General features: G+C 51.0%; 1 protein-coding gene across 2 annotated transcripts; it reads left to right on the forward strand.

Annotated features, from left to right (window-relative positions):
- The first annotated feature begins 336 nt into the window (after positions 1–336).
- On the forward strand, positions 337–22,494 carry LOC134008450 (girdin-like). Of its 2 annotated transcripts, XM_062447832.1 has the most exons (28): positions 337–829; positions 934–1,025; positions 2,832–2,937; positions 4,738–4,807; positions 5,246–5,304; positions 5,528–5,611; positions 6,397–6,537; positions 6,910–7,079; positions 8,223–8,304; positions 8,983–9,141; positions 11,009–11,155; positions 11,312–11,456; positions 11,632–12,234; positions 12,428–12,633; positions 12,934–13,128; positions 13,530–13,657; positions 13,886–14,027; positions 14,174–14,347; positions 14,914–15,075; positions 15,231–15,508; positions 15,760–15,903; positions 16,335–16,521; positions 16,690–16,835; positions 17,588–17,680; positions 17,841–18,073; positions 18,702–18,785; positions 20,086–20,151; positions 20,615–22,494. In XM_062447832.1, the coding sequence occupies exons 1-28, from the start codon at positions 767–769 to the stop codon at positions 21,718–21,720; spliced, it is 5,265 nt and encodes a 1,754-aa protein (XP_062303816.1). In that variant the 5' UTR covers positions 337–766; the 3' UTR covers positions 21,721–22,494. The 2 variants fall into 2 exon arrangements, with proteins under 2 accessions (XP_062303816.1, XP_062303817.1); XM_062447833.1 differs by lacking the exon at positions 18,702–18,785.
- The last annotated feature ends 18 nt before the right edge of the window (positions 22,495–22,512 follow it).

Consider the following 22,512-nt stretch of genomic DNA (forward strand, 5'->3'; position numbering starts at 1 on the left):
ATGTGAACACGAAGAGTTTAGGTCAGTTTGGGGTAATAGCTTAGTTGCCACATTGTGTCCATATAATTAGCCTGGTGATTTTATTTCTTGCTTTGGAAAGACTCTACACAGGCTGTATAGCCTTATGTGGGCGATAGCCTGTAGTTTAACTGTAGCGTAAGTCTATCACCAGCGCAATAAAAAATTATATATTTCACAAAATAAAAAGTCAAGTTGTGAAATTGTAACCTAAAGTTTCAAAAGCGTGCGTGCAGGAGGGGGATGAGGGAGAACCATCGAAAGAGAGGAGGAGAGAGGGAGGGGTGCCAGAACTGGTGATGCCTTTGCAGCATAGCGGATCGACCACAGACAACGATGTGCGTAAATGTTGCGGGAAAATACCGATGGAATTCTTTTTAAACAATGCCTTGTCGTGGCTAGATTGCTGGGATTTTTTTCAATCATTTGATGGATCTGTAGTAAGTTTACACGCTTGCTGACCAAGGACGCCTACAGTTCATTGCGGTTTCGCTGCGGCTGCAGCAGGGAGCTACTTAAATTCTCAAATAGTTTTACTAACGCAACGGGATCCCTATCGACCACAAGAAATGCGGCACCGGCTTCCTTACAATGACCGTGTTTTGTGTTTCATTCACAACTTTGTAGAAAGCGGATGGTCCGAATGAAGCTTGCTTTGTAGGCTATCTATAAAACAAGCCTCGTTTTCTTCTGAAGACAGGGCAAATGTCTGATTGAGGATTATAAACTGTCAATATTATCGATCGAGATGGAAAGCGAGGTTTTCCCCACCTACCTTAAGCAATTTATGTTGAGCCCGCTTGTCACTTGGGTAAGAACCGATTGATATGTTTGAATAATGTGCATGTTCAGATACAGTAGTAGCCTATGAATTGCATCAATTGACTGATTTCTCTCCGTTTTCTCTCTATCTAGGTGAAGACATTTGGGCCTATTGAGGGTACCACGCAATTGGATTATTCTGAGTTGCTGGACGGGGTCTTTTTGAACGAGATCATGAATGAAATGTAAGTTTAGGCCTTGCTTGGTGGCCGTTCACTGATACTGTCAATGTTGGCTTGCTGCCTGGATGTAAACTCCTGAATGCAAGATTGTCAGCAGTGCCCAGACTAATTTGTGTTTCAAAGGTGTAATAGTTTGACACAATGACCTGTCTGTCTCACATTCATTGACCTCGCTGTTAGCTCCTGACAGCTCTGTATCATAACTAGTATAAATTCATGTTGTCCGTTTTGTAACGCTATCTATAAATGTAGTGATTTTCTCCTGGTCATATTGGGTCACACTGTGTTTCATTTCAATGTTGTCAGACGTTCTTGTCCCTAGTTCCAGCTGTTTTCAATGCAGTATCAAGCCTCAAGTGACGACCTTTAACCAGGCAACATGTGCCCTCACAACAGTGCCTGCATTGTCAATTTTGAGTGAAGGGGGAGGTTTGTGGTCTAAAAACTGCCTCGTTCTCCTGTCAAATGCTATTCAACTTTCCTGGAATGAGTTACTACATAATAGGTTTGGTAGTAGAGGTGTGAGTTGACCATAGTTGGTCATCATAACAAATCTACTAGTCTTTGGAGATTATGTGGGGGTAGATTATTTTTGGGGTGGCAGCCTTATGGTTCAGGGATTATCAGCACCTCTAATTACCCCAAACCGAAGGCCCTTTGTCAGTCTTTGGATATGACAGACAAAGAAGTGTGGTGTGTGGGGTTGGGGGGGTGGTGGGGGGGTCAATATGAAACCCAGTGGTTGTATAACATATCACTGTAGGTTACAGTAATACAGTGGTTTGAAATATGAGTGGACCATATACTGAGAGTATGACAACACACATGCGTTTCCCAAGTGAGGAGGGAACATATGATGACGCCATGTCCTGGAGGATAAAGGCGTCTGGCCAGACCAGCCAGGGAAGCCCAGCCCGGATCAGAATAACAGTTTGGAGAAGAAGACAGAACACAATGCTAGGCTGGGTTAGGGATAATCCCTTGGATTGGGAGACTCTCTGGGATTATAGAACCTTGTTGCTGGTGCTCTCAGGCAGAGAGAGAGGGGGGGGGGGGGCAGATGGTTGTGATGGAGATGGGACTGACTGACTGACTGACTGGCCGACTGACTGACTGACTGACTGACTGACTGACTGACTGACTGACTGACTGGCTGACTGGCTGACTGGCTGACTGACTTTCTGGCAGAACTGCCTATACAGAAGCCAAGCTGTTTTAGGTCACTGTGTCTATCTGTGGCCTGGGTGACTTGGCTGGCTGGCTGGTCCTGAATCTGTGTGCCAAACAGGTCATGTCAAACATGACAGCCGCAGTGACTAACCTGAGATTAGGCCACATGAGCTCAATCCTAATATCGTTCACAGTTCCTCACCATATACAGTACATTGTGTGAATTCCTCAGTATAAATTGTGGATTTACTGTAGGTGCCAATGGGAGAACATCTTTATATGTCTTGTGTGGTTCTCAATCCGAGGTCCAGTACTATAGCTAATGGAGGGACCATGGAATGTTTGTGTTTGAATGAAAGACTTGTTTCTGCTGTACGGTAGTTGTTTGGGTGGAGCAGGCCGATGCCAGCCCCCTTTGGCTGTGAATTCTCCTCAGTCCAGGAGGAAGGACGCAAGTCATGAGTCTAAAACAGGAATGAGATGAAAAGCTAATGTTGGGTTTAATGGGGTTTTTGAAGCCAAGGCTAACAGATACCGAGACAGATACAAGAATTCTCATCACAAACCCCTTGACAACTGTTTATTTTGCTTTTGTGTACTGTGACTGCATTCAGTAAATTATTTGTATATTGATTTCAGAAATCCCAAATCTTCTCTTGAGTGTGTAAACAAAGTGAACATGGACTCGGTTCAGAGAATCCAGAACCTGGCTGTTTTGATCCGTCAAATCAAAATGTATTACCTGGTGAGTTCAATCTTTCTGTCCCTGTTTTTCCATCCTAAAACTTTCAGCTCATAAACTCTGTCTACCAGACATTCCTCTGTCTTATACTGTATGGAACATTGAAATATATTTCAACAGCTGGTCCGAATGGTCACTCAGTGTTATCACACACATTCACTGGCTGGGACACGAACACACACACACACACGAAGACGCACACTTTCACTGACCCACACACAGGCTTAAAAACACGCATGCAATCTTCCTTTTCTTCATTTCTTTCTGTCTCTCTCTCTCTTTCTCACACACACACACACACACACACACACACACACACACAGAGATGCACATCCAGAAACACACCCAGGCAAGAGCTTTTTTTTTTTACCAAAGCAAGGTTTAATTCTCTCTACAGGGAGTAGCTCTGTGCACATCTGTCCCTCTGTCCCCCTCCTCCCCTCAGCCTGGACTAGCCTGGCATGGCATGGCCCGGTACATCAGCCTGTCAGTCAGGCTGTTCTTAAGACGCCTGGCCTAAATATCATCATCCACCCAGTAAACATCTGTGCATCCACCAGTGTGGCCAGTTGCAGAGTTACAGTTAGGCTGTGTGTGTGTGGGGGTTATAGACTGCAGCACTGCAGTGACCCAGGACACACAGCTTTGAAATGACCCCATTTGAAACCACCAGGCCGTATCATCTAGTCCACTAGCATGTTCTGTAGGATAGAGCTAGCTTCTGTGGTAAATGAAAAAGATGTGTGACATTAGAGACAACAAAACAGGATTGGGGTTTTTATAGCTAACGCTGCATCATTGACAGGGATTGATTGTAGCAAAAGCACTGGGCGTATATCCATTTGCAATGAGATAGACTTCAGCATCGCTCGCCTATCTCGCCACAAACGGATTGGCTGGCTCTGTTTTGAAACAGTGAGACAGACCGTCCCTGAGACTCTGATATATATATATCTTTGAGGAGCCCTGCCTCTCATCCAAGTGATGTGCCCTCCCCAGAGGCAGGACGAGAGTCTGGGGACTCCGATCACGCCGAGCTCTTACTCAGCAAAACAAGGGAAAAGAAAACACAGAGTTGAAGCAAAATCACTAATTACTTACAGACTCAGGTGGCAAGTGAAGCTGCAGCCCACTCCAAATCAAATCTAAATCTTTCGGTAACAATACACTATAAAGAAAATAGGATTGGTAATCTTTCTGACCTAGGCTTGTAGACTTTTAGAAGGAAGAGAGAAGGTGGCACAGCATCCAGTCTAGTATGCTAAACATTCCTCCTAGGTAATGGGTGGCGTTCTGTGGAAAATGTGACTGCTGGTCGACTTCACCTCCCTAAAGCTGGGCTAGTTTCCCCAGACTGGAGCTCTCTCACTGGGGATTTTGTAATAGTTTCCTCAACTTCAGGGGGTCACTCCATTTCTCCTGAGGAGCATTTAAACATCATTATTACCATGCCACACAACACACACACACACACAATATACACCCACTGTAACCTCCTCAACAGTCCCCACACGAAAACGAGAAGGCGACAGCAGTGAAAAAAAAAAAGAAAAAGCCCTTGAGTCATTATGTCCCCTTTCCATCCGCAGGCATCCATGCTACATTTGTCTAAGGGGAGCGCTAGCCAGCTATACATACATAACCTTTCTTCCTGAGCTAGCTCTGGCTGGACCCCAAACAGCCGTCTTTGTGCTCCCGTCTCCCGATGGAAACTCCCTTTATCTGCCTGCTCTGCTCCTCCTCCTCCTCCTCACCACCCCCCCCCCCTCCCTTCTTCTCATCGCTCTTTCTTTCCCTCTGTAGGAGAATCTGAGGCAATTGATCGTGATCCCCCCTCCTAACGTGCTGCTGCTTGGGAAGTCACCTCACTCTGGTAGGTCTGTTCTCTGACGAAGCCCTCCTCTTCTCTGGCCTCTTCATTTCACTGCTGGTCGTCCGTGTCGAGGAAGAATCAGAACTACCGTATGATTCCACTGTGATGTGTTTGCCTTGAAGGGGGATGGTTTCCCTTCAGCGCCCTTGGTAATGAGAGGTGTGTGATTAAGATTGGTTTGTGCTTGTAGATTCTCTCGACTCAAATCAGTCTTCGCACTAGGATGTGCTTCCCCAGTACCTACTCACCCTTTTCCCTTGGGACATGTATCATTGCATCTCACTTCCCATCAGGGTGATGTGCCTGGGTGGCATTGAGGGCTGGGAGGGCTCGGGCGTGGCCTGACACTAATTCACAACACCGCCTTTCCAGTTCCAACCTCTCTCTGCCCTTTTATCTCTCACTTCCAATATAAAATTCTTTTTTTTTTTTTGTCAGAGCAAGGCCTGGAGGAGATGAAGAAGGTGTTGCTGTTGCTGTTGGGATGTGCTGTCCAGGTAAGTGTGTGTGTGTGTGTGTGTGTTTCGGGGGGGATGTGGGTGGGGCGGGGAGGGGACGCAGTGTGTCATTGTGAGTGTGTGTTTGTTTGTGTTTTTAATTCCGATATTACGATTGGGGAGACCTTGGTTTCACCCTACTAACAGGATGTCCGCTCCTCAGGCTATCCAGACTCATTTCCACTCGAATCTCTCCTTCTCTCTCGCGCCCCGTCTTCTTTAGTGTGAGAAGAAAGAGGAGTACATTGAACGGATCCAGACACTCGACTTCGACACGAAAGCTGCCATAGCAGTTCACATCCAAGAGGTATCTAATACAGTCGCTCTTTCTGTCTGTGTGTGTCTGTGTGTGTGTGTGTGTTCCTTAGTTTTTCTATTTTGAAATCCTTCTCCTCGGTGGTGGAACATGCTGGAGGGTGACCTATGCTCACAGCAATCATTTACATTTCATGTTTCAGTTTCACCCTCAGTTTCATGTCCTTTGTGCAGGGTCATAAATACATTTCTAAACAGATATTTCTTCAGTTGCACATAAGAATAACCAAACAATTTCCCTGAGGTAAACAAGATCACATGGAGTTAAAGTCATACGGACTGAAAGGGGATGGTACCATAAATTCAACTGAATTACAAACATCCCCTTAGAAATCATTAGAATGCTCTGAAACGAACAGTGTGTATGAAACAATACATGCTCACAGAGCATGGAGATCTGTAGTACTTCAACCCTCCAGTGCAATCCTCAGGTCTGAAGGGGCAGAGGGCAGTGTGCAGACTGCCAAGTTTGGATCTATCAAGTGTGTTAAAAGAGACACTCCCGCACTGTTGTCGTGGTCACAACAGCGTAAACAAACAGTGTTCCAAACGTTGTACCTTGACATGCTGTTTTTGAAGGTCTAGGTTGTCTAGAAAGACTGTGAGATTCGGTCTTTCTTCGACCGTGGCCGTTCAATCCAATTATATCATCACATTACATACGCAACCGATATCGTTTGATTAGGTAATCCCAACGCTTATCAAACACTGTATATGGAGTCACTCTTTAGTACTTTGACACCTTCCCCTCCCCACCCTCCAATCTTGTCCAACCAGGTGACCCACTGTGAGGACAGCGTTCTGGACCTCCACTGGCTGGAGTCCAGCGGCCTTCACCCAGACGACCTGGAGACGGTGTCCAGGAACATGGCTCTCCACCTCAGACGGCTGGTGGAGCAGAGGGACTCACAGCTGGAGGTACTGACCCCGACACAGCCGCCCACGCAGAGAAAGGAGCGTGTTAGTAAAGAGATGCAACCCCCGGAACTGCAGGGGATCGTTCGGATGCCTTGACATGGAATCTGTGTGAAATTTAGTCCCGCCAGGACATCAAAAGGTGTCCTGCGCTGTGGTCAGCGGTTGAGACGGCGATTGAAAGACCTTGAGAGTGTGTCGCAACTCTAAAGATAGCATTGGCGTGTCAGACGTTTGACGGAGCTGTAGAAGTAAATTAGCTCCACTGTCCTAGCCCGACCTATGAAACGTTGGGGATGCAGTAGAAGAGACGTCAGGTGTTTGTGTCTCGCTCCACCCCACCCCACCCCCCACCCCCCTACCCTCCCACCCCAGTCCATAGTGGAGCTCATGCTGGACAGGGAGAGCCCCCCGCCCTCCCCTCCAGGCGCCCAGTCCCCCAGCGAGGGCCCCAGCGTGCACCAGCAGCAGCCAGGCGCCCATCAGCACCTGGCTGTGGAGCTAGCCGACGCCAAGGCCAAGATCAGACGCCTGCGGCAGGAGCTGTGAGTGGAAGACACGCACGTGCGCACGCTTGTACACACACATGCATACTCATTTACATACACACAGACGCTCATCTTTGGTCCAGATTTACTTTACACATACTTGGTTTACACACAGTTTTTTTTCCTGTGAGCATGGTTCAAGTGTTAGCCAACCGTGACCTGGTGCCAATACGGGGTGGAGGAGAGAGAGATACGGATTGTCACACACACAAGCACACCCATACAAACCCATACACACACACAGGATAAGATGCCTCGGGGGAGTTTGGCCCAGATTACTACAAGCCTTGGCAAGATCCATGGACTTGCAGCATTATTGACCCACATCGGCCATCCACTGTACGCTAAACACACACCCACACACTCTCACACACACACACACACACACACACACACACACACACACACTCACACACTCACATACCACCACTACCACAAGCACCACAATCCCCCGTTGAACTCACCCATCCCTGCATCCATCTATCCCTCCATCTCTCTTGTTGTCTGAGCATGGATGTGCTGACTCTGTCCGGGGGCTGTGCAATATCATAAAGCAACTCAACACGGCATGACTTTGCGCTTTTCAATAGCAACAGCGCAGCACAGTGCTAGTGCTTTGTATGGGAAATGCAATAGCTCTAGGAAGAAGTACATTCTTGTCAACCAAATGATAGATCTGGCAAAAACAACGCGGATAATGGAAGCTCTCGGCTGTGAGAGATGAGGGCCGGTCACGCATAGCATGATGAAGCGGGAGAAACATGCTTCTCAGAGCAGATGAGGGTTAAGACAGGGTGGAATGGTGTGTGTGTGTGTGTGTGTGTGCTTGTGTGTGTGTGTGTGTTTGTGGCTGGGTGGGTGAAATCTGTCCAGCTTAGCTATCAAGTGCTTGTCATCCAATATCAGTCATCCACTGGAAAACACGAAACAACTCACTTTGTTAAAGGAATAGGATAGGGTTGTGGGATTATGTGTGTGTGTGTGTGTGTGTGCTTTTGCATGTGTGTCCATTGGCAGCATGCCTAGCTGTGTGAGAATAAACAGTGTGTGTGTGTATAACTATATAACTAGCGTGTTCAAACCACGCATACCACATAACTCTCTCTCCTTCCATCTCCATCCCTCCATCCCCCGTTCCAGAGAGGAGAAGAGCGAGCAGGTGCTGGACGGCAGACAGGAGCTGGAGAACACCGAGGCTGATCTAAAGAGGCTTCAACATGAGGTAGACCAGGGGGCTAGCTTTATCTAGCATCTTCTAGCAGTAGTAACGGCATCCATACTAGTAGGTGGACCCAGGCTGGTCCCAGTACGTCGCCCGTCCAGTGCCACGCCCCCGCTGGGAGGCTCACTAAACACGGCCCCTCTCCCTCCCTGGAGGTGACCTTGTAACCTTAACTCTTACTGACACACATTGACCCCCTTATCTGTACCATTGAGATTAACACAGAGATTAATGTACATTGTAGTTTAGTTTAGACGTGGGCTTAGTGACAGTGGCCATACTCTTGTGTTGTGGGACTTTCATGTGAAAGTACAATGTTTAGTTCAGCATTTAGCCTGTATCAGAGAGCGAATGATACAATGACAATCGGGGGGGGGGGGGGGGGGGGGGTCTTCTCCAGGGTGTAAAGTAATATTTACAATTACAGGTAAGAACGATATATAAATGTATCGACCCCCCCCGACCTGTTGTTTTTACCTCTTTTGGGGGGGTCCAAGTCTTAATTAGGGGGGTCAAACCCCCCCGTAATTCGAACCCTGGCCTGTATGGTACACATTTCATAGGTATGTTTCGTTTTTTCCCAATCGTTTTTTTTTCCTTTTGAGAAACACCAAGAAACACTATTTGGCTGTCATGCCTATACGCCCTCACCTGCCCCCTGCGGGTGTTTTTTTCCAGAATGCGTCGTTGCTGGCAGACGCGCGGGCGGCGCGCGCCTACCGCGACGAGCTGGACGCCCTGAGGGAGAGGGCCATCAGGGCGGACAAGCTGGAGAGCGAGCTGGGCCGCACCCGGGAGAAACTGCACAACATGGAGTTCTACAAGACTAAAGTGGAGGTACGGCATGGAGGGAGGCAGTCCGGAGGCAGGGTATGCTCATGGGGGTGTGGAGGGAGGCAGTCTGGAGGCAGGGTATGCTCATGGAGGTGTGGAGGAAGGCAGTCTGGAGGCAGGTTATGCTCATGGAGGTGTGGAGGGAGGCAGTCTGGAGGCAGGGTATGCTCATGGGGGTGTGGAGGAAGGCAGTCTGGAGGCAGGGTATGCTCATGGGGGTGTGGAGGAAGGCAGTCTGGAGGCAGGTTATGCTCATGGAGGTGTGGAGGGAGGCAGTCTGGAGGCAGGGTATGCTCATGGGGGTGTGGAGGAAGGCAGTCTGGAGGCAGGCTATGCTCATGGAGGTGTGGAGGAAGGCAGTCTGGAGGCAGGTTATGCTCATGGAGGTGTGGAGGGAGGCAGTCTGGAGGCAGGCTATGCTCATGGGGGTGTGGAGGAAGGCAGTCTGGAGGCAGGCTATGCTCATGGAGGTGTGGAGGGAGGCAGTCTGGAGGCAGGGTATGCTCATGGAGGTGTGGAGGGAGGCAGTCTGGAGGCAGGGTATGCTCATGGGGGTGTGGAGGAAGGCAGTCTGGAGGCAGGCTATGCTCATGGAGGTGTGGAGGAAGGCAGTCTGGAGGCAGGTTATGCTCATGGAGGTGTGGAGGGAGGCAGTCTGGAGGCAGGGTATGCTCATGGGGGTGTGGAGGAAGGCAGTCTGGAGGCAGGCTATGCTCATGGAGGTGTGGAGGGAGGCAGTCCGGAGGCAGGGTATGCTCATGGGGGTGTGGAGGGAGGCAGTCTGGAGGCAGGGTATGCTCATGGAGGTGTGGAGGAAGGCAGTCTGGAGGCAGGTTATGCTCATGGAGGTGTGGAGGGAGGCAGTCTGGAGGCAGGGTATGCTCATGGAGGTGTGGAGGAAGGCAGTCTGGAGGCAGGGTATGCTCATGGGGGTGTGGAGGGAGGCAGTCTGGAGGCAGGCTATGCTCATGGGGGTGTGGAGGGAGGCAGTCTGGAGGCAGGCTATGCTCATGGGGGTGTGGAGGGAGGCAGTCTGGAGGCAGGGTATGCTCATGGGGGTGTGGAGGGAGGCAGTCTGGAGGCAGGCTATGCTCATGGGGGTGTGGAGGGAGGCAGTCTGGAGGCAGGGTATGCTCATGGGGGTGTGGAGGGAGGCAGTCTGGAGGCAGGTTATGCTCATGGGGGTGTGGAGGGAGGCAGTCTGGAGGCAGGTTATGCTCATGGGGGTGTGGAGGGAGGCAGTCCGGAGGCAGGGTATGCTCATGGGGGTGTGGAGGGAGGCAGTCTGGAGGCAGGGTATGCTCATGGGGGTGTGGAGGGAGGCAGTCTGGAGGCAGGCTATGCTCATGGGGGTGTGGAGGGAGGCAGTCTGGAGGCAGGCTATGCTCATGGGGGTGTGGAGGGAGGCAGTCTGGAGGCAGGCTATGCTCATGGGGGTGTGGAGGGAGGCAGTCTGGAGGCAGGCTATGCTCATGGGGGTGTGGAGGGAGGCAGTCTGGAGGCAGGCTATGCTCATGGGGGTGTGGAGGGAGGCAGTCTGGAGGCAGGTTATGCTCATGGAGGTGTGGAGGAAGGCATGCTGGGCAGCGCTGACTCAGTGGGACGTCTGCGTTTGAATGTTTTCAAATCAAGTCGGTCGTCATTATCCAAACGTCATCGAATGCTGGAGGAGGATGCTGTGTTTCCTTAAGCGCCTCATAAATGCCAGTGGTTGTAACCGGATGTGTGTGTGTGTGTGTGTTGTAACCGGATGTGTGTGTGTGTGTGTGTTGTAACCGGATGTGTGTGTGTGTGTGTGTTGTAACCGGATGTGTGTGTGTGTGTGTGTTGTAACCGGATGTGTGTGTGTGTGTGTGTTTGCATCTACCAGGAGCTGAAGGAGGACAACCAGGTTCTCCTGGAGACCAAGGCGGTGTTGGAGGAGCAGGTGGAGGGCTGGCGAACACGCTCAGACAAGCTGCACCAGCTGGAGAAACACAGTCTGCTGCTGAAGGCCCGGGTCCACGACATGGAACAGGTAGGCTTTCTGACCGTCTAACAACCAAGAGTAAACAAAGAGTTTTGGGGTTCAAATATCAAGACCATCAGTGTCCCACCTCAGCCCTCCATTCCAGTTTTGAGATGTTTTCAGCTTTGGGAGTTTCTTCCTCTCTCACCCTCTCCTCTCCCCCAGGAGAAGGAGGTGGACAGGAGGCGTGTAGAGGAGCTGCAGGAGGAGAACCTGGCTCTGTGTCTGGCCCAGAGGAGGAGCATGGAGGAGTCCCAGCACCTGGGCTGGGAGCTGGAACAGCTGTCCAAGAGCCCTGACAACACAGAGAGTAAGGCTCTGATCCGGTCTGATCCGGTCTGGTTCAGTCTAAACCTGTCAACACACGACATCGAGACGTTAAACTGTATCGTTTACCGACTACTTAAAAATCCAGTTAGAATTCAATCATTTTGAAAGACGAACATAAGTGTGATGTGTTTGTGTGTGTGTGTGTGTGTGCGCAGGTCAGAAGTCCCTGAGCGAGGAGGTGAGCGAGAAGACCAGGAGTCGTCTGCTGAAGCTGGAGAAAGAGAACCGCAGTCTGCTCAGGACCATCGAGGACCTGAAGACCGTCTGTGGCCTCCGACCGCACCACGACCGCAACCACCCCGCAGCGGACATCTACGGCTCCACGCAGAGCACATCCTCCTTTGAGCATCCCCTGCTGGCCCGAAACGAGACAAGGGACTTCGCCGCGATGGACGAGGGCGACTCGTCGCTTTCCAACACGTTGGCGCTTCAACGCGCCCACGACGACGACGAGTCCGAGGCAGAGATCGCCCGGCTGGAGAGAGAGAGCGAGACCCTGGAGGAGAAGATGGACCCTCGGGATCAGGAGAAAGGTCAGCTGGAGGAGGAAGGGGACCTGAAAGACCTGACCCCCGACCTGGAAGCGCCGGAGAAAGGCTCTCCTCACTGCTCGCCCTGTTCCAAGAACAGCAGCCCTCTCTGGGGCAGCTTGGCGAACCGCTCGCCCTACTCCTCCAAGCACACGGAGCGTCTGCAGGCCAAGTGCGGTGTGCTGGACACGGAGAACCAGCGCTTGCAGGCAGCCCTGGATAACACTGGTGGGTTTCTAGAGGATGGACGAAGTATAACACTACTCACGTTTACATTTATTAATTTAGTGGACACTCATATCCTAATCAATGTATAAATAGGGATGAACGTGATATCTGTGGATGTGTTGATGATCGATCTCATTTTGAGATTGATGAAGCCCCCATTCATCTGTCTCCTTGTTCCCTTCCTCTGGGCCAGGTCGTAAGCTCCAGCGCGTGGAGGCGGAGGTGCAGGAGCTGGAGGCGGAGAACCAGGCCCTGCAGGCGGGGCTGGAGGAGCTCCGGATCTCCTCCCGGAGGCTGGAGCAGCTGGAGGTGGAGAGCCGCACCCTGGAGCAGGAGGCCTCGGGCCTGGAGAGGGACAAGAGGAGGCTGGAGAAGGACAACCGCAGGCTCAAGCAGCAAGTCAGTGGGGGGGGGGGGGGGGGGTGGAGGTGGAGGAAGTGGTGGGGTGGAAGGTGGTGGAGGAGGAGGAAGTGGAGGGGGAGGAAGTGGTGGTGGAGGAAGTGGGGGTGGTTGGGTCAGAGTCTTCTGCAGATGGATTTGTCTTCGGGGTGCGAATCCACAGATGAACTCAGGTCCTCTCATCCACACTGGGTGTTTGGGAGACGTCTTGGGTGTTCCGAAAGGCTTTACTCCCGGTCCCCCGCTTCAAGCAGATCACCAGAACAACAGTCTGACTGTGTCCCGTTCCGCCCCTCCCAGGCCGAGATCCAGGACGCCACCCTGGACGCGGCCAACGTGCGCGTGGCCAGCCTGGAGCGGGACGCCCGCGCCCTGGGGAAGGAGGCGGAGGGCCTGAGGGAGACATCCGAGAGGGTGAAGGCCCTGGAGAGGGACAACAGGGAGCTGGCCAAGCAGACAGCCATCGACCACCGGACCCTGGCCACGCTCAGAGAGGTCAGGGTAGTTTGCTTGAATGAGAGGCCTGGCTATGCTGTGTCACGTCAGGGGTGTCTTGACGAGATGTGAGGGTCGGAGATATAACATTGGGATGAAAATTGTTGTCTTTTGTTTCTTCTCTGAGATTTGTGCATCGTTAAAGTCAGCTACAGTAACATTTCCTGATGACTCATTGCGCTGAAAGAACAAAGTGGATAAACATGAATAAAACATTTTCCTTCTGAAAAGTTACCTCAGATGCTCCAACTGATTGTTAGGGTTGTGTGTGTGTGTGTGTGTGTGTGTGTGTGTGTGCGTGTGCGTGTGCGTGTGCGTGTGCGCACGGGCATGTGTGTGTGTGTGTGTGTGTGTGTGTGTGTGTGTGTGTGTGTGTGTGTGTGTGTGTGTGTGTGTTGTAGGAGTTGGTGAGTGAGAAGCTGAAGAGCCAGCAGAGAGAGAATGAGCTGGAGAGGCTGGCCCACCAGCTGGAGCTGAAGGTGTTCAACCTGGACTCTCCAGCCAGCGATGAGGAGACCCCAGAGAGCAGGTAGAGATACAGGCTGCACAGACAGACTCCCTCCAACTGGTACATAGCTTTACAACTATGGCTGTGAGATGTGGACACTGAATAATATAACAGAAAAATATTGATATGTTATAATATTTTGAAACATTCTCCATATATACTTCTGAGCTATTAAGCTAAACAAATTCTTCAGTAAATGTTACAGGATTCTTGAATCTGCCAATACAATTGTGCTCTTCCACCCCCCAGTAGGTTCAAGATGCTGGAATCGGAGCTGGAGTCTTCCCTGAAGAGGTCCCTGCAGATCAAGGAAGACAAGATGGCCGCCCTTGAGGCTCGTCTGCAGGAGTCCTCCACCCTCAACCAGCAGCTCCGCCAGGAACTCAAGACTGTGAGGGCTTTTCAGTCTCAACCTCCAGAAATGTTTTAAAGAGGCTCTTAACATTAAAGAAGTGAAGATGTCTGTCCCTCCCCCAAGAAAAAAAGAACAATGAAACATTGTCTGACCTTTGACCCCTCTCTGTCTCTCTTCCAAAGGTGAGGTTGAACTACGAGGCACTGCAGCAGAGAAACGAGGAGGAGCGGGCGGACGCTGGCTCCGCCCCCCAGAGGGAGAGTGGCAGGGCTGCCAGCGAATGGCAGCGGGAGAGCCAGGAGGCCACCAGGGAGCTGCTGCGGGTGAAGGACCGCCTCATCGAGGTGGAGAGGAACGTGAGTGGACGAGATTTATGATGGATCAGCTAGAAGGCCAGTCGGCAGTGTAAACACACAGTTTAGCTACGCCGGTTAACTTTTCTCGTCCTTCCATCCATTCTACTACTTTTTCATGTTCTTGTAGTGTTGGTATGATTGCCTTTTGCGTTACGCAAGACAGTGAGAGTGAACCAGAACCTGAATCAGTCTATAAACCAGTTCACAGTGAACTACAACCAGTTCATGATCCCAATGTGGGTCAACATACTGAGTAATCATATATTGATCCTGGCCCTCTCTTGTCACCCACCCCACTTCCCTTCTCTCTCTCTCTCTCTCTCTCTCTCTCTCTCTCTCTCTCTCTCTCTCTCTCTCTCTCTCTCTCTCTCTCTCTCTCTCTCTCTCTCTCTCTCTCTCTCTCTCTGTCTCTCTGTCTCTCTCTCTCTCTCTGTCTCTCTGTCTCTCTCTCTTAACCATTCTTCTCTCTCTCTCTCTCTCTCTTAACCATTCTTCTCTCTCGCTCTCTCTCTCTCTCTCTCTCTCTCTCTCTCTCTCTCTATCTCCCTCCCTCCCCCCTCCCCCAGAATGCCACCCTGCAGGCGGAGCGCCAGGCTCAGCAGGCCCAGCGGACTCAGCAGGAGGCCCAGTCCGAGGGGCTGCAGGCCCAGATCCTGGCCCTGCAGAGGCAGACCGCCTCGCTGCAGGAGAACAACACGGCGCTGCAGACGCACAACGCCAACCTGCAGGTGGGGCCCTCCTCACGCACTCCCGCCACGCTCCTACCGGGACCTGCCGCATCGCAGAGCACTCTGAACAACTAAACATGACCCCCTGCTGTCCCCTTCCTTCCTCCCTCCCTCCCTCCCTCCCTCCCCTCCCCTCCCCTCCCTCCGCGGCCCAGGTGGAGAAGTCCACGCTGAACTCCCAGAGCGCCTCCCTGCTGGCCCAGAACGCCCAGCTGCAGAGGCAGCAGTCGGCGGCGGAGGGCGAGCGCGAGGGCGCGGCGCGGGAGCGCGAGGAGGCGCGCGGCGTCCACGAGCAGCTGCTGCGCGACCACGAGCGCCTGGCGGCGCTGCACGAGCGGCAGGCGCAGGAGTGCGAGGCGCTGATGGGGAAGCACGGCGGGCTGAAGCACGCTCACCGCAGCCTGGAGCTGGAGCACCGCACCCTGCAGGACAGGTACGCCCTCCTGGGACACCTCACGTCAGGGGAATTAGTCCTGGGAAAAGACTAGTCCTGGAAAATGACTAGTCCTGGAAAAAGACTAGTACTGGAAAAAGACTAGTACTGGAAAAAGACTAGTCCTGAAAAATGGCTAGCCCTGAAAAATGAGTAGTCCTGGAAAAAGTCTGTGGGCCTACATTCGTGTCCTTGTGTGTCCTTGTGTGTGTGTGTGTGTGTGTGTGTGTGTGTGTGTGTGTGTGCTGCAGGTACAACACTCTGCTGCAGCAGAGAGCCAGGCTGGAGGGCTTGGAGAAGGCCCTGAGGGAGGAGCAGGAGAAGATGGCCCTGGAGAAGGAGCAGCACAGGACCACCGCCTCCGAGTGCCGCAGGCTCCGGGACGAGAAGGACTGGTGAGGAGGACACACACACCATATACACACACACACACCATATACACACACACACACCATATACACACACACACACACACCATATACACACACACACACACACACCATATACACACACACACACACCATATAGACACACACACCATATACACACACACATACACCATATACACACACACACCATATACACACACACACACACCATATACACACACACACACCATATACACACACACACACACCATATACACACACACACACACCCCATATACACACACACACACACACCATATACACACACACACCATATACACACACACACCATACACACCATACACACTGTCCCTACACACACATGCAGCTCACTCTTGACACAAGCACGTAGACCTTCCCCACCTCTCATACGTAGATACTGTCTAATAATACTTCAGGCTGAACCAAACCTACCGCCAGCTGGTGAAGGACAATGAGGAGCTCCAAGCCGACCATAAGAACCTGAAGACCCTGCTGAACAGCACCAAGCTGGACCAGACCAGGCTGGAGTCGGACTTCTCCAAGCTTAAGGATCAGTACCAACAGCTGGACATCACCTCCACCAAGCTCACCAACCAGTGTGAGGTACAGATTGGCTTTGATTGGAAATTCCAAGATTTGGATACCGAATAGTTTCTTCTTCACTGTTTTTGTAGTCATTTGTAGGCCGAGTAAAATCTGTTTATGTGGATTTTCGATTGTCGTCAAATGAGCCGTGCGCTCTCGAGCTGAGTTTCCGTGTTCCGCGTGCAGCTTCTGAGACAGGTGAAGGGGAACCTCGAGGAGGAGAACCGGCATCTTCTGGACCAGATCCAGACCCTGATGCTGCAGAACCGGACCCTGCTGGAACAGACCATGGAGAGCAAAGACCTGTTCCACGTAGAACAGAGACAGTACATGTATGGAACCCTTACAAGGCATCAGTGTCACACTTCAGCACTCAAGTTCTACTTCACAGTGTTCTATATACAACAGTATGCATGTTGACATATCTAGAAGTTTGGCTGTGTGCATGTAACTATCTCATAACTATCTCTTAAGACATCTGGAAGCATAACACTTTTTAGGAGAGTGTGTTGCTTGGGGAGTTATGTTGCCCCCTCTGCACCAACAACACAGACAGTGCATCCTCATCATTCTATTTAGGGGACCCAAAATATTCTGCTACTCTCTGAGCATACCCAGTGGAGCTCCCGGGTTAGCCCAGTCGTGGATTATTGATGCTGTCTGACATAAGTGATGTGCCAGGTTTCAAAACAAAATTGACTGACCTAAAATTCTCTCGTTCTCTCTCTCTCCCTCCCTCCATCTCTCTCAACACATTGGCTTGGACCAGATGAATCTCACTCAGATAGTTATCTGCTGTTAGCAGATCAAATATGAAGCCAGCGTGTAAAACATGACAACTTTTATAGCTTCATTGTTTCTCCAAAAACCACAACTTTATTGTTTTGAGATGTTAAAGGAGCAGTCTTTCAGACACTTGAGACAGTTGAGCTAAATCAGACCGGTGGGTGTTTACTCCTGAATGTAAACACGTCCAGATCGCCCCTCCTCCTCTAACCTCTGGCTAATGCTAGCCTGGGTGTTATTTTTACTGTGAGACAAGTACTGTGTGTATCTCTCATTTGCTTCTGTTTCCTCCTCAAAGAGACAAACTGAACGAGCTGAGGAGGCAGAAGGAGAAGCTAGAGGAGAAGATCATGGACCAGTACAAGTTCTACGACCCGTCACCTCCACGCAGGTACCTGAAACGTGTTCCCTAACCACCGTCGTACATCACACAATCACACCGACTGCGCGTTACCGCCATGTCCGACAGCCAAATTCACACGGACTCTTTGAGAGAGAATGGGGCCTCGAGAAGGACAAGTTCAAACGGTCTCTCCCTTCAAACCCTCCAGGCGAGGAAACTGGATCACCCTTAAGATGAGGAAGCTGATGAAGCCTCGCAGCCGAGAGCGAGGGTCCGAGCGCACGCCCGGCTCCCCGCCCCCCACGCGCTCCGCCTCCAGGGAGGGCCCCCCCGGGGGCCCCGTCCCCTCCTCCTGCCGGGACGACGGCTCCTTCGTCGGCTCCGGCGGCTCCGCCTCCACCTCGGTGACGGACGCGCTCTCGCCGCGCCGCCGCAGCAGCAGTGAGTATAACCTCTCCGACCACACCAGGCCCAGGTCGGGCCACAATTGGCCGGGCAGAAATCTACGGCAGCTGTGGGCGGAGCTGTTTTCGACAGGGCCGTCCCACCGCCGCCTCCCATTGGACAGGGAGATAGGAGGCTTTTGACATCAGCCATTACGTCATCATTTGAGGACGTTTCAGCACGAACTCTCCTATTTTTATAGATGCCCCTCCCCCCCAGAGGGAAAATAAACATCATAAAAATAAATGATCTTTCAGATAATCGAACGAAATCATTGCTTATCCCTTTCTGTCTTACTGAATAGTCTTCTTCTGCCCATACATGCATACATACAGTACATGCAGTACACATATGTATACAGGATTGGATGACATGGCATGCATAAACCGACCATGTTTGTGAACACCCAAAAACCTGGCATGTCTACCCTGCTCTCTCTCGAAGAAGAAGTGTGCTTTCTTGCATTTCCTGTGTCAGTGTTGTGCGTTCACGTGTGTTCTCTTCATTCCACTCTCTCTCTCTCTCTCTCCCTCCCTTACTCCACCCCTTCCTCCCTTTCTCCCTCCCTCGTCCCTCGCTCCGATTCCTCCACCTCTGCCTCCCTCGTGTTCACGCGTTGGCAAAGTGTCCGCCCTGAAAATCTTTCCCCTCATGAGGAACAGACTGAAGGACAGGGACAAAGTCAAGTCTGTCTTCCGTTCCTCCATGTGTAAGAAAACGCGACACAGTTGACCAATCGGCGCCTGCCGAACCTCATCTGGGCTGTCGTTTGTTTTGTTTTTTTGTGCTTTAACCTCATTAGCGCGCAGTGATTTCTTCCTTTCGTCGTGCCATGGTTGCTATTCACAGACGAGCTCGGCATAGTTTGCAGTGATTTAGACCACAGCTCTTTTAATCACTTTTCGCTAGCGATCTTTCATGGCGGCATTCTTGCATATATCATTATCAGTGCTAAAATGCAGCTACTGTATGAAGGTCAACTGTCATGGCCATTCCCTTCTGACATGAAAATCACACAACCAGACCATCCACCATCCAATGCCCATTATATTATCATCTATACAGAAGCTATGTCTAAATGTCTGTGTCTTCGGAAATATTTGACTGTATCTGCCCTCTGCATAACTATAGACTAACGGCATATGGAGAGCAGTTGGTTTCAAGGTTGCAGCACAGCACAGTCCACTCAGAGGTCAGGGGAATACTGCATTGCAGGAGTGCCTCGGAACTGCACGTGCTTCTGTTTCCCTGGGAGCAGCTAGCCAGGGGAACCAGAGGGGCAAGCCTTACAGATGGATAGAGTGTTTGTTTATTTATTTAATACTGTGTTTGTGTCAATGGGATAGCCTGAAAAGGGCCAGGGGTGGGGGGGATTGAGGACGTTTTTAAGGAAGCCACTCTGCATACTCAAATTCAACTCATTTCTCACTACTTCACTCCTCCCTCCTCACCCCCCCCCCCCCTCCTCCAAGCCCTTAATGACCTGATGGACACTTCGGCCCTGGCCGTAGACCAATGGGGTGCCAGCTCAGAGCAGCTGGAAGGGGAGGGGTCAGAGGGTGAGGAGGACGGGAAGGAGACGTTGACCTCTTCCTCACTCACCTCCTCCATCTTGTCCATCATCCATCCTCATCACTCCGTCACCACCACACCCTGCCATCTCACCACCAACAACACATCAGCTGTGCCGGAATGTTCTGAGTTCTGGGTGTCAGGTACATACAGTGTTCTGAATACCGTTCCATTGGCTAACCTTTTCATATTCCGTTTCGTCATTGTATTGTTACATTCCGCAGTTATTCCTTTTTATCTGTTGAGTATTTTATTAGATTTTTTTGCAGCAGGGATTGTTTTTTTGAGGCGGGAATGATAACATCTCAGTTGTTCTATTGGTGCGGCTTTTCCCCTTGCTTTTAACCAGAATCATGAAATAGCTACACCTCTGCATTCCTTAACACCCATCTGTCGGGGTGTCAATCTCTGACCTCTGACCCCATTCTGCTCCACAGACAAGGATTCTAACGACAGTGCCGTCCCATCTGGCTTCGATGACAACGATGACTTACAGAACCACGGTGAGCAATTAGACTGAGTGATTATTATGGGGGATTCGCCATGGCGATACAGATGAATAAAGCAGGAGTACGGGAATTAGGATGTAAATCCATCCGTCCAGCATAAACATGGCCTTGATTCAGATTAATCTCTGTTTTTCCAGAGTAGTCACCGGCGATATGAACGGCTTTGCAATGTTGCCACCTGTTGGCAGTGACATGTCATTACACTGGTTTTACAATGGCACAAAGGTTTTCTGTTAAATATGGCATTACAAAATGGCATGTCAAGGATATAATCTCACATGCAGTTGACAGACAATAAAACTCAGTCATGATTGGGATGTTCAATCCCTGAATAAATAACTGAATAGCTTTTTCTCTTTCTTGCCTCACTCGTCATCCAGGTCTGAAATCAGACACAATTAGGATATTTCAAAATTGGGGATACCAACATAACAACATTTCCCCCTGGTTTCTCCAGGTCTGAATGGCGTGGGGAGTCGTGCCCAGAGCGAGAGCAGCGGCGAGTTCAGCCTCAGCCTGGACAACGAGCCCTGGTCCAACGGCAGCAGCCCCATCCAGCACCCTCCCTCCCGCCGCTCCTCCTCCTGCCAGCCCCCCAGCGACGCCTCCACCCCCCGAAACGGCCGCCCCGCGCACAGGGACAAGGCGTCCAAGGGCTCCTCCTTGCCCATGCCCATCCCCACCGCGAGCACGCCTGGCGTGAGCCACTCCGCGCACAAACCGACAGAGGCGGGAAACGGGGACGTGTGGCCGTGCCGGAGGAGCGTCATCCGCCGGGGCTCGGGCGGGAAAATCGCCCGGCGCTCGTCCGCCGTCGAGACGGTCGGCGGGAAACCGGTCAAAGGACCTCCGGGCAAACCGGAGCAGACCCCCCCCCGAGCCTCCGCCTGCTCCGCGATCACGGTCCTCTACGTCCAGGGTAAGTCGTCCTCCACGTCGGGCTGCCTCAACTGCTTCTCCGCCCCGCTGGGGAAAGACGTCCGCCTGAGGGGGCTGCGCCCCCCGTCCACGCTGCCCCGGGCCAGCAGCGTCATCTCCACAGCCGAGGGGTCCTCGCGGCGCTCCAGCGTCAACAGCGACTGCAGGGTGGCGGGGGCCAAGGTCGACCTCGCGATCTCGCCGGCCAACGGTATTCAAGAGATCGAGGATTGCGGCGAGGATTCAGCCAATCGGGACGAGCGACGGCACACGGGTTTGAAAGAGCCCGTGCCGCCAGTCAAGCCTCCCAGAGACCCAGCTGTGGCCGCGGCAGAATCTGAACTCAAGGCTTCCTGTGTGGAGTCTCTGTTTGGCTCCCCCTTCGATTTCACCGCGGTTTTCTCCGACACCATCTTCAGAGAGGCTGCGGCCGCCACTCACGCCGAGAACGAGAAGAACCAGACGTTCCTTTCTCTGAACCCTTCCCTTGTCCGGAACATCAGCTGCCCGCCCCTGAGGCAGGAGTCCACCGACGACACAGCTCAGCCAGAGGACCAGAGCCAAACTGCTCAAAACCAAAATGGCCGCCACGACTGTGAAAACGAGAGGGAGGTTAGCGATGACAAGCATTTTGTTATTGCATGAATACGATCCTGATTTTGAGTTATGCAAATAAAAATACAGTTGCTATGCATCATTTGAATCTACTCTGAGTGAAGGAAAAGCTACATTTAAATGTTTTATTTTGTTTGGAGGGAATGGCAGTACTGACTAGGTTCCTTTTAGGAGTAGATGAAAGTAGAACTCCTTTTGCAGTATGTATTCACAACACTGTCTGTCTTTAAGATCCCTCAACTTTTAGATACAGTTTTGTACACATCAAACACTACACCATCCTATTGTTATGGGCTTGAATCACAAGTTTAAATGAAATATACTTGATATGGGTTTACCTTACCTTAATAGTAATACATTGTTAGTAGATCATTCCTCTGTTGCTATTACCTGGCTTAAGCACATTGACAATCCCACTTTGTGTATTTTAAGTTTGTTTGCCAAAACCCTTTTCAGTGTTGTGGAAAAGTATTTTTATGTATTTTACTTGTATTTATAAGCTCTTTTTGAGTGCGTCCTCAATACTCAAATGCACTTGTGAGTAACCTGCTCTGTTTTAATACAGTTGTTTTTTTGTTTTGTTTTTTGCCATTGTGTTATTTAGGCCTGGGAAAACTTTATCAAAACTTGCTCATTAAAAACATAGTGTATATGTTGTAAAATAAAACATGTATCTGAATGTGTTATTTCGCTTAAATTGATCAATTTTAAAGTGATTGTCCAGTATAGATTTAAGGAATGAATAATAAATTAGGTAAGTTTATAATGTTAAAACGTTGTAATAATAACGCGATTTTGATTGGACCCGATTTTGTTACATAG

This window comes from Osmerus eperlanus, chromosome 22 (assembly GCF_963692335.1).
Source record: "Osmerus eperlanus chromosome 22, fOsmEpe2.1, whole genome shotgun sequence".
Taxonomy (NCBI): Eukaryota; Metazoa; Chordata; class Actinopteri; order Osmeriformes; family Osmeridae; genus Osmerus; species Osmerus eperlanus.